The following is a 17,186-nucleotide window of genomic DNA, read 5'->3' as shown; positions in this document are numbered from 1 at the left end:
TCCCTCTTCGCTCAAAAAAGTGACATGTCAATTCTTTGAGCGGAGAGTGGCGGGAGCGGACGTGTGCGTGCCCTTCCATTCACTTACTGCAGGACACTGAGCACGACGGGACTCCGTGGCGGAGAGCTCCGCCGCGGAATTTCACCGTTTTTGCTCAGTGTGAACTGAGCCAAAGAGTCTAAACACAGGAAGTCCAGTGTTTCCCAGGTCATCTGTGCTCGCAGAGAAAAGGCAGTCATGGGATTGACAGACACATTAAGCTGTGACTCTCTGTAGAGGTCAGACTTCATGTCTTCATTCTTTTCTTTTTTTTTTTTTAACCAGCAAAAGACTAAAAAACTGCCTTCAGGGGACTGGACCTGGATGCAAGTAAGTATAACTTTGTTTTACAGCATGATGATAAAAAAAATAATGAATGTATATTGCAATTTTGCTTTATTCACCATATACTGCTGGTTGATTTTAAAGTTATAATGACAGGGACACTTTATGGCTGGGTTCACACACAGTAAAATAAAAGCTAAATATGGCTGTAATATGGCTGAACAGATGGAAAAAAAATACAGTCGTAGTTTGCAAAAGCAGTTGGTAAATAATAAGTGTGTTCATTATTTGGATGGTTGGAATCAATTATAGTGCTTTCTTTGGGGTTTGCAATGCTGGCCAATTTCCCATTGACTTCAAGTGAGTGCAATCTTATATTAAAAATACGGTTTTACCTTTATTTTACAGTGTGTGAAGATGGTAAGTCTGAACAAGATCTAAAGGATATCTTTACAGGGAATATTTTGTACATATATTTTGTATCAGAATACACAGCATAGTTCACATTGAGCAGTGAGGCACATTTTTTCCACTGCAGATTTTAAACAGTCATCGATACATGATCCATGTTAGCCATCTGCATCCGAAACAATGGCATAATCCATAACAACAGAGAGTGAAACACACAGCAGCACAAATCTGACAGCGTGTCCTGGATTTCTGTATTCCATGGCGTATTTTCAGTGAGGATATCCTTAGTGTGTTTATTATTCCTAACATTTTCATTGAAGAATAAAACATCCACACATATGGCAATGTATGTGCATTTTTCTTCCTCAGGTAATATGCTGCCACACAGTGGATATAACATATCTAAGGAAAAATTTACACAAAAAAAAAATTATATGTGAATGTAAGTCATTCGCAAAAAAATATATATATATATGTCTGTGCTGAAGTTGAGCAATATGTAATAAGATTCCTCCTTCATAGCTGCTGGCAACAAAAAAAATGGCTGCATTTAATAGCATTGCACCTGCAGGCATAGCAGGTACTGTCTCTAGGCTATAGAACTGCATAGCCTTCCCTGTGAGTATCGGGATGTCATTACAGCAGGCAGATTTAACATTGTTGTGTATTAAAACAAAAACATCCATGCACACAATGCAGCAGACAATTGTAATGTTAGTAGTGCAAGGTGCTTATTATTACAGCTCTATCCTAGTAGAATTAAAAACACATGTGAAAAAGGAAATTACTAGTGCGGTTTTCTCAGCTAAGCAGTATTGGCTGGGTATATTGCTTGCACTTCTGTTACACATCTCCTACATACCCTAATAACCTATGTGTTTTATTTCTGTGGGCCATATGCAGCTTATTTCCCAGTGGATGAACATTAACAAGGCGCAACCTGGTGGCTGAAATATGAAATGCAACACTTTTCAACCATTACTACAAGGTGAGTGCTGAGGTGTAATAGGTAGGAGGGGGTGAGTGGAATTGTCAGTCTCTAGCTTGTTCATTGGGAAGCAGTGTTGGACTGGAGAGGTGGAAAGCATGGCGCCAGTGGACCTTACAGTAACATGTACTTCTCTAGATGAATGCTTACTGCTAGATGTGGGAAATGCTTTCTCAGCAGTGGTTTGGTAGCAACATATTTGCTAATATGTTTTTTTTCTTGGATTTTTGTCCCTTTTTAGTCAAAATCTACAGGAAATAAACATTTACAGCCTTATATGCTTGGCCAAATTATCACTCCATGTTGTAAGCAGATATAGATGGGCAACTATGAGATGTATAGTGCCTCACAGTTCTTCTGTATGTCTCCTGCAAAAAGAAAATAAGTTCTTTATGTAATGTTATGTAATGGAGGCATTGTCCCTCAAAGTATCTTTGTAATACTAAGCCCCAGAGAACTTCTTATGCCGCCACAGAGGCTCTGGCATATGGTTGTTATGCTTGCATGGGGCCCTGGGAAAAACAAAGTAAAAATTAATCTTAAAGGGGAGTCCAGACATGGTGTCATCTGTTGCTGTATAGTGATGTTTTCTTTCCAGCTTGTCACAGAGCTCTCTACTGCCACCTTTGTCTAGGTCAGAAACTGTTCAGCGCAGAAGCTTTCTGTGGCGATTTGCTACTGCTCTAGACAGTTCCTGTCATAGGTGGCCATAAGACAGAGGTAGCTGGGAGATTGTAAAGAAAACTCCACTTCTTGTAGGGCATACAGCAGCTGAAGAGTACTAGAGGGTTTGAGATTACTAAATAGAAGTAACTTAAAAAACTGTATAATTTTCTGACACCTGTTGATTTAAAAAAAAAAAATCTAAAGTACACTTTAGGGCTATGTTCACACTACGTAAAAGTACAGCCGTTGTTGCCGATGGCAACAACGGCCGTACTTTTACCGCGGTGGAACAATGCCTGTTGTTCTATGGGATCCCGGCCGGAGCGTACACACATCGTGTGCGCTCCGGCCGGGATCCCTTACGTCGCCGCAAAACACTGACATGTCAGTTTTTTGCGGCCGGAATTCAGTGAATTCCGGCCGCAGAAAGACCTGTCTGTTCACACAGTAAAGCGAGCGGCTCCGGACGCTCGCTTCACTGTGGGCTATGGGAAGCTCTGATGCAGGCGCACGCTGATGCGCCCGCATCAGAGCTCTGTGGCCGAAAGATCAACTTAAGTACCGGCCGAGATGATCCGGCCAGAGACCCACTGTTCCGTGACCCGGCCGGGGTCACGGAAAGGCTGGTCTCTTACATAATGTGAACATAGCCTTAAATCTGCCAATGTCGCTAAGGGTATGATTTTCTGTGGTTTTTCACATATTTGGAAGAGGACATTTCTATATTTCTATTATTAAGTGAAAACATCACATGTAGACATAACCTAGAGGATGTTCCCAAAAAGAAAATTTGTTGGAATTCCAGTGAATGGAAATCCCCTCCACACATTCCTATAGAGTTTTTTGTTTTTTTTTTTTGGGGGGGGGCAAACACATGGATTTCTGTAAGGCTGGTGTTACACACAGTTTATTTATTAACTACCACTGCAGTTTTTGAGCCAAAACCAGAAGTGCCCTCTAAGTAAGGGTGGGTTCACACTACTGAATTCTCGCGGATAAACTCAGCAAAATTCTGTCGGCTGTCCACGTGCCTTTCCACCGGCTCCATAGACACCATTTTATGGGCCGGCGTATTCCGCTGAAAGAAGTGACATGTCAGTTCTTTCAGCGGATAGCAGAATACGCTGGCCCATAGAATGGGGTCTATGTAGCCAGCGGAAAGGCACGCGGACATACTGCGGAATTCCGCTGAGTTTATCCACGAGAATTCCATAGTGTGAACCCACCCTAGAGGGGAGACATAAAAGAAGGACTTACAATATATGTTTCCTACCTGCCTGGCTCAAAAACTCGACATATAACAAGAGAGAGGCAGTAATTTGATCCTTTGTTAGGAATGATCTGTGCTGTCAGTTTCCAGATCACACAGGCATACATGCCATCAGCGCTGCTGTGTGATCTGGCATCCTGCTCTCCAATTCCGCTCTTTGACCCATCGGCTGTATCATTATGCCACCCCAGTGGAGACAGTGGCCGGAAGATACAGCGGCAGCCGGAGTGAGGATGCTGGATCCCACAGCAGTGAAGGTGGTATGAACGTGTTTTACCACACCTTGGCTGTCACTTTTACACAGGCCAATTATCAAGCAAAGCATTTCTAGCAACGCTCCTGCGGATAACTGGCCCATGGAAAAGACCCTTATTCTGGCCAGAAGAGCTATGGAGAAGAGCCTTTATGGAGAAGGTGTTTCCAGCATCTACCTTTCCCAGGACTCTCCCTTTCCCTCTTGGACCAGACAAACTAAGGCTCTAAAAGGGAACAGAAACTGTAAATTCAGCAACAGTTTCTTGTCTGATGTCTGTAACAATCCCTCTGACGCAAAAAAGAAAAATCATTATGACACCAGGCACGAGGTAGGGGTCACCTTCTTTTATTTTTTTGAAGGAGTGGCAAACAATTTCCTTAACTTTATGGCTGTTAAACATGAGAGAAAGCTTTCAGCCTGCTCACCTCCAAGTAAATTCTGATTGTAGATTAGATCCCAGGAAAACAAAAGCACTTTTTTTCCCTAGAGGTATCTTCTTTGATCCAAAAGAGTGTTTTAGTCCCTGTACCAGAGGAAGAGAGGTGGTTAACATACTACTCCAGCCTGTTTCTAGCCAAGACGCCATAAAGCTCTTTTCACATGATTATAAATCTGAAAGAACTAGAGAAAAATTTTTTTTAAAGGGCCCTTGTACACAGCACTTGCAGTGCCTCTGCTGCATGATCAAAGTATTATTTCTGCGGCCATTTAAATACATTGTTAGGGCCTATTACACGTAGCAATAATCTGCCGAATCAGGCCAATTCAGTAGATTATCGCTCTGTGTAATAAAGACAACAATCACCGGCTAATCGTGTCTTTTGGTCCTGATTAAAAATCATCGGCCGGCTGATGGACGTGTAAGGGAAATATACATACATATCTCTTCAAGCTTCCCAGGAGGCTGCGGCATGCTAAATAGTACATCCCTGCCATGAAGCAAAAAAACTATGTACACTGATTTTATTGAAGAAGCCTGTACCTTTTTCATTAAAGGGGTTCTAAACAAAAAAAAAAAAACACGACACCCAAATAGTGTGTAAAATATACACTGTTGTAAATTGCCCACCCACAGCAACCAATCACAGCTCCTCCCTTATTTTACCAGAGCTGTGATTATAAAAGCCCAAAAAGTTTCGGGTTCCTAACCATCTCCAATCTTAAACACAGGTGTAGGCCCTTGATGTTCGACCTGCATCTTGAAAACACTTACTTGTATATCCTGTGGATATGCCATAAATATCCCAAATGGCGTAAAAAAAAAAAAAAAAAAAGTACAAATATGTTAATTACATATCAAAAGGAGGCAAGTTGTTTAAAATAGTTGACTATTCTGATAAAGACGGTCCTAATGGATCAGAAATAGGTCTCGTGCAGGGAACTAATCTTGTGTGGTCATATCCATAGTTACCAGAACTTTTGGTGGCAGGAGTGACTGCATGCCAATCGTGAGAAGAATCATCATGAGGCTAGGTTCACACTGCGTTTTTGCAATCCGTTTTTTTTTTTTTTTTTGCAAAAAACGGATGCATTTGTGTGCATCCGTTTTTCCATTGTAAAAAAAAAATAAATCAGATCCGTTTTTTTTTTTTCCGGACACAAAAACGTAGCTGACACTACTTTTGTGTCCATATGCTATAAATAGCATATCAAGCTCTGAGTATCTAGTACTATTTTCTATTTTACAGGTGTTAAAAAACATGTTACTGCACATATGTTGTAACATGTATATGCTGTATATACAAACAGGCAGTGGTTTCCTCTCCTACTACAAATCTTTTATGTGTATTCAGTGACCACTGCAATGTCAAGGTTGTTAGATGGCCAAATACGTAGAATATGACACCACTAGACGTGTCCCTGAAGGACAGAAGTGTGCAAATCCATAGTGACTGGGGGGCAGGTAATAAAGATAGATAACCCCACTAATATCTTCCAGCTCTGGCCAGAGATCTTCATACATAATGTATTAGTGAATAACTCATATAGCCACCTTCACAACAGAATTTTATAAAGAATTGTATGATTTCAAAATAAAGAAACGTGCAACCATCTGCATAATATGGAAATACAAGTGCAACGATCATGAAATGTGTGTTACTCCAGAGAGAATGCAGCCGTAGGAATGGTTGATTCTCAGAAAAACAACTTAATAGGTATTGGCATGGAGGTGAATTCATTAACCACAGAGTGCTGATAGGATTTGCAGCTTCAAGCTATTTTAGCATAACAGCATGTCTGACACAGTTATCTGTATACGTTGCCTGTTTGCACAGCTATGTGCGTCAGTTCTATGACAGCTTACACTGTAATAAGGAACATGAAAACAATCTCTCCGATACTCAAATAATGACAAAATGTCCATTGTAGTAACAACTGCAAAGAATCTAAGTCTACACACCTTAACACATACTGACATATGTAGAAACATATAGTTCACATAAACACTGTATACGTCTCTCAGTATTGTGGCTGCCTATGGCGGGAGTGGGCTGGAGATAGTATGAGCTAGCTCTCATAGCACAAAAGCATTGTCAATTAACAAAGTGATTAAAAGCTTAGTTATTAATTGCCAGGGTGACATGGGCTCCCCTGTCTATTTAGGATGGTTTTAAAGGAGTTCATTATATGGTAGGTCTAACCTTGTTAGCAAGGAATGACGAGTGCTATTGATCTGCCGCTGACTGGTTTAACTAACTCTCAGGCTGATAATTAAAGGGAAGAATGCCCCAAAGATGGGATTTCTCCAGAAATAAGGACGACGCCTTCATAAACACTTCTATCATTAGGTTTATAGAGGGAAAAAAAAAAAAAAAAAGAAGAAAGGGAAAGTTCAACTGACAGTGGTCGTTTAAGAGACTCAGACAGATGGCAAACTGTGCCATGCGTCTGTATCAGTACTATAACAGACCTATTACAAGATGTTAGTCAGTATAATTAAACTTATATACTTTTTTAGCCCTCTTTGGGACTATTTGATAATAGATGTCCTCATTGTAATGAGTTAAAGGTCAAATCAACAGGCTCCAAAGGGTTGCTGCAGGCAACACTGTTAAAGGAACGTTCACATGTATTGTATGCACTGCAGATTTATAATATAGACAGCATAAAATCTACAGCATATATTTTATGAGTGAATATATCCTAAAACACACACATATATTATATATTAATATATATATATATATATATATATATATATATATATATATACACGCGCATATGGCTCACACGGTCTACTGTGACAGGTACGTTGGGGGGGGTCACTTCTGTCACCTACAACATGTGGATGTAGCCAGTAGGGATGGTCCGAAACTGTTCGTATGAACCTGAATGCTCGGCATCAGATTCCCGCTGTCTGCCCGCTCCGTGCAGCGGGCAGATACAGCAGGAGGACCGCCTGGAAAACTGGGATACAGCTTATGGCTATGGTTCGGACCATCCCTAGTAGCCAGTTCAAGTAGTTAAACTGTCCTAATTTTAGCAAGAAGATAATAGAATCATATGATGCATGATTTAAAGGGGGTTATCAAGGCTTACGGCGCATTTACACAGGCCGTGAATATGGTCCGTGCACAAACGGTTTGCATATACGAACCTCCAGTCATCGTGCATCATAATTTTTTTTTTTTTTTGCCATAGCCCGAGGGGGAGGGGGGGTATTGTAGGGGGTAGGAGTAGATAAATTATGTGAATTTTTATGTATAGGATGGAATATTAGATACGTAATGGAAAAGCTGTAATTCTATTAAAGGGGTAGTGCGGCGCTAAGAAATTATTCACAAAATAACACACGTTACAAAGTTATACAACTTTGTAATGTATGTTATGTATGTGAATGGCCCCCTTCCCCATGATGGACGACAGGAGCGGGTCGGCCGGCTCCCGAAGATTACATCACTGTCACACTGTCAGAAGACGGCGGACGGGGGTCGACAGGTATCAGGCATGTATAATGCACTACACTTCCGGGTCCACGAGCGGGGGTCGGGGAACACGGGGAAGAGGGCCATTCACATACATAGCATACATTAAAAAGTTGTATAACTTTGTAATGTGTGTTATTTTGTGAATAATTTCTTAGCGCCGCACTACCCCTTTAACTTGATGAAAAAAATAAAGATCAATTATAAAAAAAATTGTTATGATGCTGGGGACACCACAAGTGTTTAAATCTTCGCAGTACTGTACTGACACAGCCGTGCAGATCATAAATAGTGTTTGTAAATCTTCTGTTCACAGACTGTATTCATGGAACGTGTGAATAGGTCCTTAGAAAAACATGCACATGTAGCGTGCAACCTGCAGTGTGCTGTAAATTTTTTCCTTTTATTCCTATTTACTTTCACAAACAGAATTGCGCTTTTTCTCAAGTCTTGGTGTGGTTTTGCATCTTCGTCCCTTTGAAGTGAATTAGCTGTAATACAACACACAATATGGGGACATGGGTGGTGTTGTTTCTGCAATAAAGTATGAGTATTTCTAATCCTAGATAACCCCATTTAAACAATACCACTGAATTACATATTCAGTTTTAAACATTTTGAAAATACAATGCCCTGCATGATTCTACCATCAGAAAAATGAAAACTGAAAGAACCAAAAAAATGTTACAAATAAAGAATGCATAATACGCCACGTTTGTTTTCCATTAAAAAAGATGTTTACTTAGAATGGTGTTAACAGCATAGACCAAGCTGGAACAGTAATCATTACTTATTCACATCCTGCACGCAGTGCTGCAAAGCACAAGCAGCAAAATGGGTAAAAAAAAAAAAAAAAAAAAAGTGTTGGCTCAAGTCCACTAATCTCCTAGATGTTTTGTACAACTTAGTAGCCTTCTTTCTGCAAAAGAGGTCAAAAGTATAAGGTCCTCATTGTGTCAGGAGTGCGAGATTCCTCTTCAACCTTCCAGCTGACTTAACACTTCTCGGACACCAGAGATTAGCGCCTCGCTCTCCTTGGGATGCGTCAGCACAGCACTTTGAAGGCGACTCATATAAGAATCAATAGTCTCCAGGGTAGGAATCTCATTAGTACCTGGGCAAAGGAGGGACAGGCAATAAGCTTGAGGACAGAGACATTTTGCCATTTATATACAGTGTATTAAATAGGTTTCTATGACCCATTTTATGTCCATCCTCTTCTTCATTTACTGTAACATTTAGTCTAAATCGGGATTATTGGTTTTTCTGTAGCCAAGATTACATTTCCACCTAGATGAATGTACATAATGTGTGATGTAAAGTATAGCTTCCAGAGAAACACAGTGAGGAACATAAATAAATGAATGAATGACTATACCTGGAATAGGGATAGCACACAGGCAATGTGTAAGTGCCTGGCGGACATTTTGTAAGTGTTGCTGAAGCAGAGTGTTTCTCCCCTGTTCTTGGTTGAGCTCAGCCTCTAGTCTCTGAACTGCAGATCGCATGCTTTCCACATGTTTCTGTAAAGCTGCATTTCGCTCTTCAAACTCCATGTTTGATTTCCTGAGTTGTCTCAGCTCTGCTTCCCGTGCTGAAGGAGGAATGATGGATGGCAATAGAGTAAGAACACAAATAACATGGGTATCCCGCTTTACCATAACAGAATTACCATGTCTTCTGTCAGAAAAAACTTTATCAATCACCCTGACTCAAAACCTTCTGGCATCTCGACCTGGGAAGCGTACCTTTGCTGTGATTCAGAAATTCCTCTGTGAAGATTGGAATATCAAACACTGGTCTTTCCTTCAGAATCACTTCTTTCTGAAAGCACATGAGAATAAAATGATGGAGAGAACTGCGTGTGAGGCGGCGAGCTAAGAATGGAGGTGGTAAACAAAGCACCAGGGGGAGAAAAATCTGCTATAGAACAGAGAGGCAACAGACATGATAAAAAGGGTAGTGAAAAGTGAGGAATATAGGACTGTACACACTATGAATGCAATAACTACATTATGTTTAGCCAAAAAGGGGGGTTATTGGAAGGAAACAATATGGCAAAAGCTGAGAAATGAAATTGTGTAACAGGAATGCTGAACAGAGCAACTACAGGGAAATCTTGGAAATTAAATCCTTAATTGGACAGAATTGTGAAATACATAAAGAAAACGAGAGAATAATGCCATAAAAATGGAAATTTAAGTTTAGAGTCTGCTTTATGTATAAAACAAAAATGTGATCTTATGCATAAGGACAGAGCTGCACAACTAAAGGGTGACCAGGCATTATGGCAATAGTAGTTTTGTAACATCTGGAAGGCCACAGGCTTGTGCCCCCTGCATTAGATGGTCGTCGGTCCAACCCATAGTATCATCAGACCATTGAAGGCTCACACCACAAATTTTGTTGGGAAACTGTTAAAATTACATGCCTATATCCCATGTATCCCTGCTCAAATGGCATAGGCCCCGTTCACTTCAAAGGCCCAAGCATAGTCAGCTAGTGGCTAGATTTGGGTCATTTTCAGAGAATATCAGTATTCGGTCTCTAAGAAGTGTGCTCATATACAGAACTCATACACACTCAGAAAATGACCTAAACTTGCTGACTATGCTTGGGCTATTGAACTGAATAGGGTTGTGGCAATCAGAGCAAGGATACTTATCATTTTGACAGTTTTCTGATGTATCCTGATGTGCCTCGTAGACACAAAGCGTGGTGTGAATCTAGCCTAAGGCTTATGCAGGTGTCTGGAATCTGATGGCATCGTGAGAAAAACCCAGACTAGGCATGATGGACTTCAACATGACCAAGTGGTATGGACGCTGCTTATTGCTCATTCTCAAAAGAGAACTCATGCATGTGTATGATGTTTAACTGACAGCTACCTAAGGTGTCAACAGTCGAGTGCAGATTCTAAATTACAGCACATTATAACTCAGAAATGCACTAAACAATTTAAAACAGGCAAATTGCTATTGTGTAACACATTGCTAATAATTAAAGGGGTTTCCCACTTCCAGTATTAGTGCCATACTTGCCTACCTCGTTTCTCTATAATGGAGCCCTGCGCCACACTTCCTGGCTAAAGGTCAGTGAGAGATATGGCCGCCAGCCAATCAGAGGATGCAGCAGTGTACTAGTGAATGGCCAGCATGCAGTTCCATTACAGAGGCACAGCGAGACTCTGTTATGGGCTCCCCTATCTGCATTAGCACAATTTTTAAAACATACTCAGGGTGGAAAACCCCTTTAAGCTGAAAATCTGTAGAGTGTCTGGCAAATAGGACACTTCCATGAACACAAGTCACCAGATCAGGACAACCACAAGGGGGGTCCAACTCTAAATATTCCAGAGCTTAAGTAGAGAACAAGGAGCAACTTTCACAGACTTTACCTGCCTATCTACTGTTCTAGCAAACAAGGAACTTCCCAAGGAAAGTTGTTTGATTTTAATGGTCCATGTAGTTATATGTGCCTTTTTTCCCATCCAGATATATACACTGTAACCATGTGATAACCTGCTAAGGGACCACTGTAAGATAGAGCTACCCTACCTGCTAGCGCCCAGTCAGATAAGCAATTCGTGCGACTTCTGTGCACACAAAAGGAATCCCCACGTCTTGTCCTTGTCAGCCCTGGGAATTTGATCACTGAGACTATTTAGGCAATCTTCACAGCTCTAGGCCTTCTAGTGACAGTGTATGAGGACACAGCCTAAAGGTTCCCAATGTCATCTGAACCCGGCACTGGTGGCAGGTTCAGCCATCAGTATAAGGGCGCATGGGGTCCCCAAAGATGGGGGTCAGCGTAATGGAATTTCACTGCCCTACCTCTTTTTGTTAGAGACATAAGCCCCTGCCAGAGCTTCCTGGCTGTGGCTTACTTCTCGCCTCCTGATAGAGGACACAGGAACTTCGGGCAGTGCTGAATGTTCATGTGTATGGGGGGACTGGGAGAGAGAACTGTCTGCCCAATGATCATTATTAGCTTAGGTATGATTCTCCCCTGCAAACACTATAGCTTTTAAAGTAGGCAATGAGCAAATGGACAACGCTAAAATATTTCAGTTCTGGACTATAACATAGGTGATAACGGTAGCTGTAGACAACAAGAGTGATCCTATGGATTTACAAATGTATATCTTTTTGGGTAAATTCATTCCATATGTAAACTGTTAAAAGTCAGCATTACATATGTCAAATATTGTTAACATCTGTGACACTATGACTGAGCTTTCATCTTTTCTTATTTTTACTGTAATGGTATATTACCATGGTAACTGGGCACAATGTTCCTATTATTTAACCCAATGACGGGGTACCATTTATCTTCTGGGCCAAATTTTTTTATCTACAGAATTAAAAGTGATGTTTATACTGCTTTATATTCGACCACGCCTGTGCTATCCCAGCCCACCAGTCAATCTACTTTACAATCTATTTGACTTTAAATTGAAACTGGTAGCATGGATATGCATATATCCGTGGTGCCAGACTCCAGACGCTTATAACATGAGGATTGCATATATACCTTTAGCAAAGCTGCGTGATCCAGCATCTTCAGTAAAAACTTGCCTTATTTCAGGTTGAGTGTCACAGAGGCGTTTCTGTGACAATATCCACGCCTGCCCTGCTCTCTGGCTACTGCCCCGCTTCCTCCCCCAGATAGATTGACAGACACTTCATCTGCGGCTCAGCGGGATTTCAACATGAGCTTACTGTCAATCATTCTCGAGAAGGGTGATCGGCAGCCTGAAGATACAGCAGTGGCCGGAGAGCTGGACAGGCGTAAACAGCATCACAGACCCACCTGAAAATAAAGAATTTTTTTTTATTGAAGACGTGGAATCACACAGCATTGCTAAAGGTATGTATGCAATCCTTAGCTGATATATGCATATCCATGCTGTCAGTTTTCCTTTAAGGCATTTACATGACTTTATCCATTTTTTTAGTATTTTTCCATCTTGTTTCTTGTTCTTATGATGATTCCTTATACATAATATGTTACCTTTAGATGCAGAAACCAGTTTTGAGTAGTCTGCTTAGTCTCTTTGTGTACTGTAACCTTTGGACTAGAAGCCCAACCCAGAAAAAAGGACTTTCTGCATGTTAATGTTAAGTCAATCAGAAAATCACAGTCGTATAGGATAAGGGGGCTTATTAAGGAGAAGAATCCTCACCTCTGGGTCACTGGAGATTGTACGGGGTCCTTCTAAAAATAGAGAGAGGAATCATGATCTTCGTAAGGGAAATTCTCTCTTGAGCCATGTAACATATAGTGAACCCAACTGACAATCCTAAAATTGACTATCCATCTCATAAAATGAGCTCCATGTCAAACTAGACACACACCCACTATCACCCTTCACCAGAGCCATCTGCCTTTCTTCACTCCCCTGCCTTGCAGACATACAAACCCTTCCCACATCTGTGTTTGCTCCAGCCCCAACTTCTTTCTCACCACACCTCACCCTGCCTCTGCTGCCTCCCCTTCTGACGACTCTGTGCCTTGCGGCTGTAAGATCGGTAGGCATCTGTTTTCTGATACTGCTGCAGTTCCTTTGTATAACGTTCCTTGTCTCTTTCCGCTTCATCCAGGTAACGCTAGAACAACACACATAGCTCAGTGCTGGTGGAGGCGGAGAGAGTATACGGGGGATAGGGCAGACAGAAAAGTGTATTAAAAAAAAAAAAGGAGGTGAAGTAGGGGTTAAGGAGAGAGACTGACGACAGAATGCAGATGGAAAGACCAGATACAGATAAGGTGATGAATAATGAATGGCAATAAACAATTACTAATTTTAAGTATTATAGGATTTTTAAAATAAATACCGTAATCATGGGAGGAGGGGGGGGGGACTAGCTAAGAAGAGCAAATTTATATATTACCATGATATAAAGTGAAAAACAGCAAACAGACAAAGCCAAAAATGAGACGTGAGACTGTAAATACATTTCCCTTAGAACACTTACCATTCCAGTGTGTTGCAATATACTCTTGCATAAAATACATGATTTATATTTTTTATTTTTGCCAGCATTATGTCACTGGGTCCCTTTTATTATTTTCCCCTGGAAAGCCCACCTGAAAAACCACAATGTGACCCCATTCAAGTAAATGGACCAAACTGCAATTCCCTGCATGGTCTGGTCGCCTCGAGCACCATGGAGGAGAAAACTGCACACTTCGTCTCCTTCATTCCAGATGACTTCACTGATCATTAAAGGGTTGGGGTCCGGGTGCTGAGACTCTCGACGATCGTTAAAAAGAAGGGACAGATGAGCTCATCAGCGTGTGCTCTTCATCTCCAGCTCACTGCTAAAGTAGCAGTCAATGGAATTATAATAGAGCCCTATGAAACTTCTGGTAATCACTGTACCGGAAGTTCCATAGGATAGGGCTCCATTATAATTCCGTTTAGCAGTGAGACGGAGATGAAAAGGCAAAGCATGTGCTGCTGCGCATGCCTGCCCCTTAATTCTAACGAGTGGTGGGGTTCTAAGCACCTGGACCCCGACCAACACAAACCTCTGACATGTCGCTATGACATGTCAGTAGTTTGTTTACATAAAAGGTACCCTTTAAGCAAAGGCATATGAGCAGGCTCATGACTTGATTGGGAATATTGGGGAAAAATCTCTTTGATATCTACTTAGCTAGGATATGATCACCCAAAGACTGAAGCCAAATGTTGTCCTCTAAGAAGACTCTTAACATTTCTAGTTTAGATTTTGTCTGGATACAAATCATCAAATTAAAAGAAAAAAAATGAAATAAATTAATAAATAAATAACAATTTCAATTTCCCCTAATATATTCTAGTTATTTGTAGCTATCCAAGGTCTCTGACAACACTGTACTTGACAGAAATCAGAACAGCATGGGTCATCGGAAACTTGCAGTTTTACTACACAGGCTTCAGGACTGTAGCAGAAACTGCTGGTAAACAGCCGACTTATTGAGTCAAATGTTCCAGAGCAAAAGCAGATCTTCGTAAGGGCTCTCGGTTATGGTAAAAGATGGTCACCTAAGTGTGGGACTTGCTTTTCTACTATGGCCATTTGCCTCCTTTAATCAAGTACTTATAATAGTGATCTTAAACTTTGTTAGGTGTTTATGGTTTACCATTAACCCATAATGTGCTCTTTATTGGTATTAAGCTTTTGTACACTTTCCTTGATCTGGCATTGAAGAATGACAAGATTATGGTTGACTATAAAATGAGATCACCTGTTTCTCTTCCACGGGCAACTTGCTCCATTCACTAGCCACAATCCTGGTAATTTCTGGAAATGGGACATCTGGACGATCTGTTCTTAGTTGCTCCCTTCTCTCATTCATGAAGCGTACATATCCAGTTAGTGGCGCTTTAGGAGCATTGTTGTCACGTGGGCTTCTTTTCCGCTTACGTCCCTTAGTCCATCCTCCACGTCGAGGTCTTGGTTGCTACCAAAGTAGAGGGAAGGTATATGCAGCATTACTTACTTTTATGCTTCCCTTATGTTTACTACAATACAATTTACCTTTACTATGGAGGTTACTAACAATTGCTAAATCTAAATTTCATTTCAGCTTTGTTTTTTAAAGATTTATTCACAATTTTACCCCTCTCACCTCTTCCTCTTGCCTCAGTTCTCCACTGTCTAATAATTGTTGCTCCACACTTTGTTGCTGGATCTGGTTATCTAGGTCTTCTTTTTGAGAGTTAGGGGCATGCGTTTCCCCATGATTCGTTGAGGAATCCGTATTTTGGGTCCTGACAGACAGAATATATTACTTTCTTATGAGTTTGCCACAGTTTTAATTATTAGAACAGAACAGCACCAAAAGTATACTCTACTGATCACAACGATTGATGCCTGGTACTTGCAGGTACACACATTTCACCAGTAACATGTGCTCTAAACTTTGAGAAGTGCTAGCCTAGTAAAAAGAACATGAATGCAGTGCGAATACAAAAACGGATAGTAGAAGGGAGGTGGAAGACCAGATGCTTTTGTGTTCATCTAACGTTGCTGTGAATATACTATGTCCAGAAAGAATACTTTCAAGTATATGAATGTGGTAAGTGTTTACCAAGTTGCAGAAAACAGCTTGGAATAAAAGCAGCTTGTTGTCATCTTAAAATAAAAAAAGTTTCTTTCCTCCTCAAGGCAGACATACCAGTTATACCCTGCCACGATGCCACTTCTGCTTCTGTCTGCTGCACATCAGCCCCAAAGGAAAATTATCAGGTGAGCCTGGGAAGCAGGCACAGTATCCATGCAATCTTTCAGCTACCAGCAAACATTTTTGGCCAAAATGCCCGTATAAAGAAAGAAAAAAAAACAGCACAGAAAATGTTCTACACTTTAGAATTTATGAAGCTGGAATTATAAAGCAGCACCTTTTAAAGAAGAAGTAAAGTTTGAGGCATGTTTTACCAGCTGGGGAAAAAAAGCTGGTCATTGGCACTCAGCAGGAACTCCAAAGAGTGAACTGCAGTGAAGATGCCAGACCTTTATTAGCAGTGCGGATTCTATGGCTATTATGGGTATTAAGGGGGTACTTCACTTAAAGGGGTTGTCCTCCCATACATATAAGCTACTATATATCCTGCAGGAAGTGTTGTTTATTTACAATCAGACACAGTGGTCTCTGTTGACATCTCTGGCGAGTCAGGAACTGTCCTGAGCAGCAGCAAATCCTCATAGAAAACCTCTCCTGATCAGGACAGTTCTTTACTTGGCCAGAGATGTCAGCAGAGACCACTGGGTCTGAATGTAAAGTAACAACACTTCCTGCAGGATATATAGTAGCTTATATGTACGGGAAGACTTGAGATTTTCAAATAGAAGTAAATTAAAAATCTATATAACTTACTGACACCAGTTAATTTAAATTTTTTTTTTTTTTTTTGCTGACAACCCCTTTAAGGCTGGGTTCACACTATGTATATTTGAGGCTGTATAGCAACCAAAACCAGGAGTGGATTGAAAGCACAGAAAGGCTCTGTTCACATAATGTTGTAATTGAGTGGATGGCCGTCATTTAATGGCAAATATTTGCTGTTATTTTAAAACAACTGCTGTTATATTGAAATGGCAGTTATTTAATGTTATATGACGGCCATCCACTCAATTTCAACATTGTGTGAACAGAGCCTTTCTGTGTTTTCAATCCACTCCTGGTTTTGGTTGCTATGAGGACCTGACTTGAGGACCAAATACTGCCTGAAATGTACGTAGTGTGAACATAGCCTAAGGGTGCATTCTCACGTACAGGATCTGCAGCAGATTTGAACTTGCAGATTCACAGCAAATCTGCAGCTTCAAATCAGCGCCATCAAAGTGGCTGCGG

The 17,186-nt window shown here is 40.9% G+C and overlaps 1 protein-coding gene across 3 annotated transcripts in view; it reads right to left on the bottom strand.

Annotated features, from left to right (window-relative positions):
- Window positions 1–8,561: 8,561 nt before the first annotated feature.
- The window catches only part of HMG20A (high mobility group 20A), a 30,937-nt gene continuing 22,312 nt past the window's right edge, over window positions 8,562–17,186 (bottom strand). Inside the window, exons 4-10 of one of the 3 annotated variants that reach the window (XM_069981281.1) lie at window positions 15,462–15,603; window positions 15,078–15,293; window positions 13,318–13,450; window positions 13,027–13,055; window positions 9,590–9,665; window positions 9,220–9,435; window positions 8,562–8,955 (exon numbers count right to left, since the gene is read on the bottom strand). In XM_069981281.1, the coding sequence (XP_069837382.1) occupies window positions 8,819–8,955; window positions 9,220–9,435; window positions 9,590–9,665; window positions 13,027–13,055; window positions 13,318–13,450; window positions 15,078–15,293; window positions 15,462–15,603 (949 nt within the window). In that variant the 3' untranslated portion in view covers window positions 8,562–8,818. Of the gene's footprint in view, window positions 8,956–9,219; window positions 9,436–9,589; window positions 9,666–13,026; window positions 13,059–13,317; window positions 13,451–15,077; window positions 15,294–15,461; window positions 15,604–17,186 lie in introns of all 3 variants that reach the window. The other 2 variants (XM_069981273.1, XM_069981290.1) reach the window with 2 other exon arrangements.

The sequence above is a fragment of the Dendropsophus ebraccatus genome, chromosome 1 (assembly GCF_027789765.1).
Source record: "Dendropsophus ebraccatus isolate aDenEbr1 chromosome 1, aDenEbr1.pat, whole genome shotgun sequence".
NCBI classification, from domain to species: Eukaryota; Metazoa; Chordata; class Amphibia; order Anura; family Hylidae; genus Dendropsophus; species Dendropsophus ebraccatus.
The sequence above is the reverse complement of the archived record's forward strand: the minus strand, read 5'-3'. Positions and strand labels throughout refer to the sequence as shown.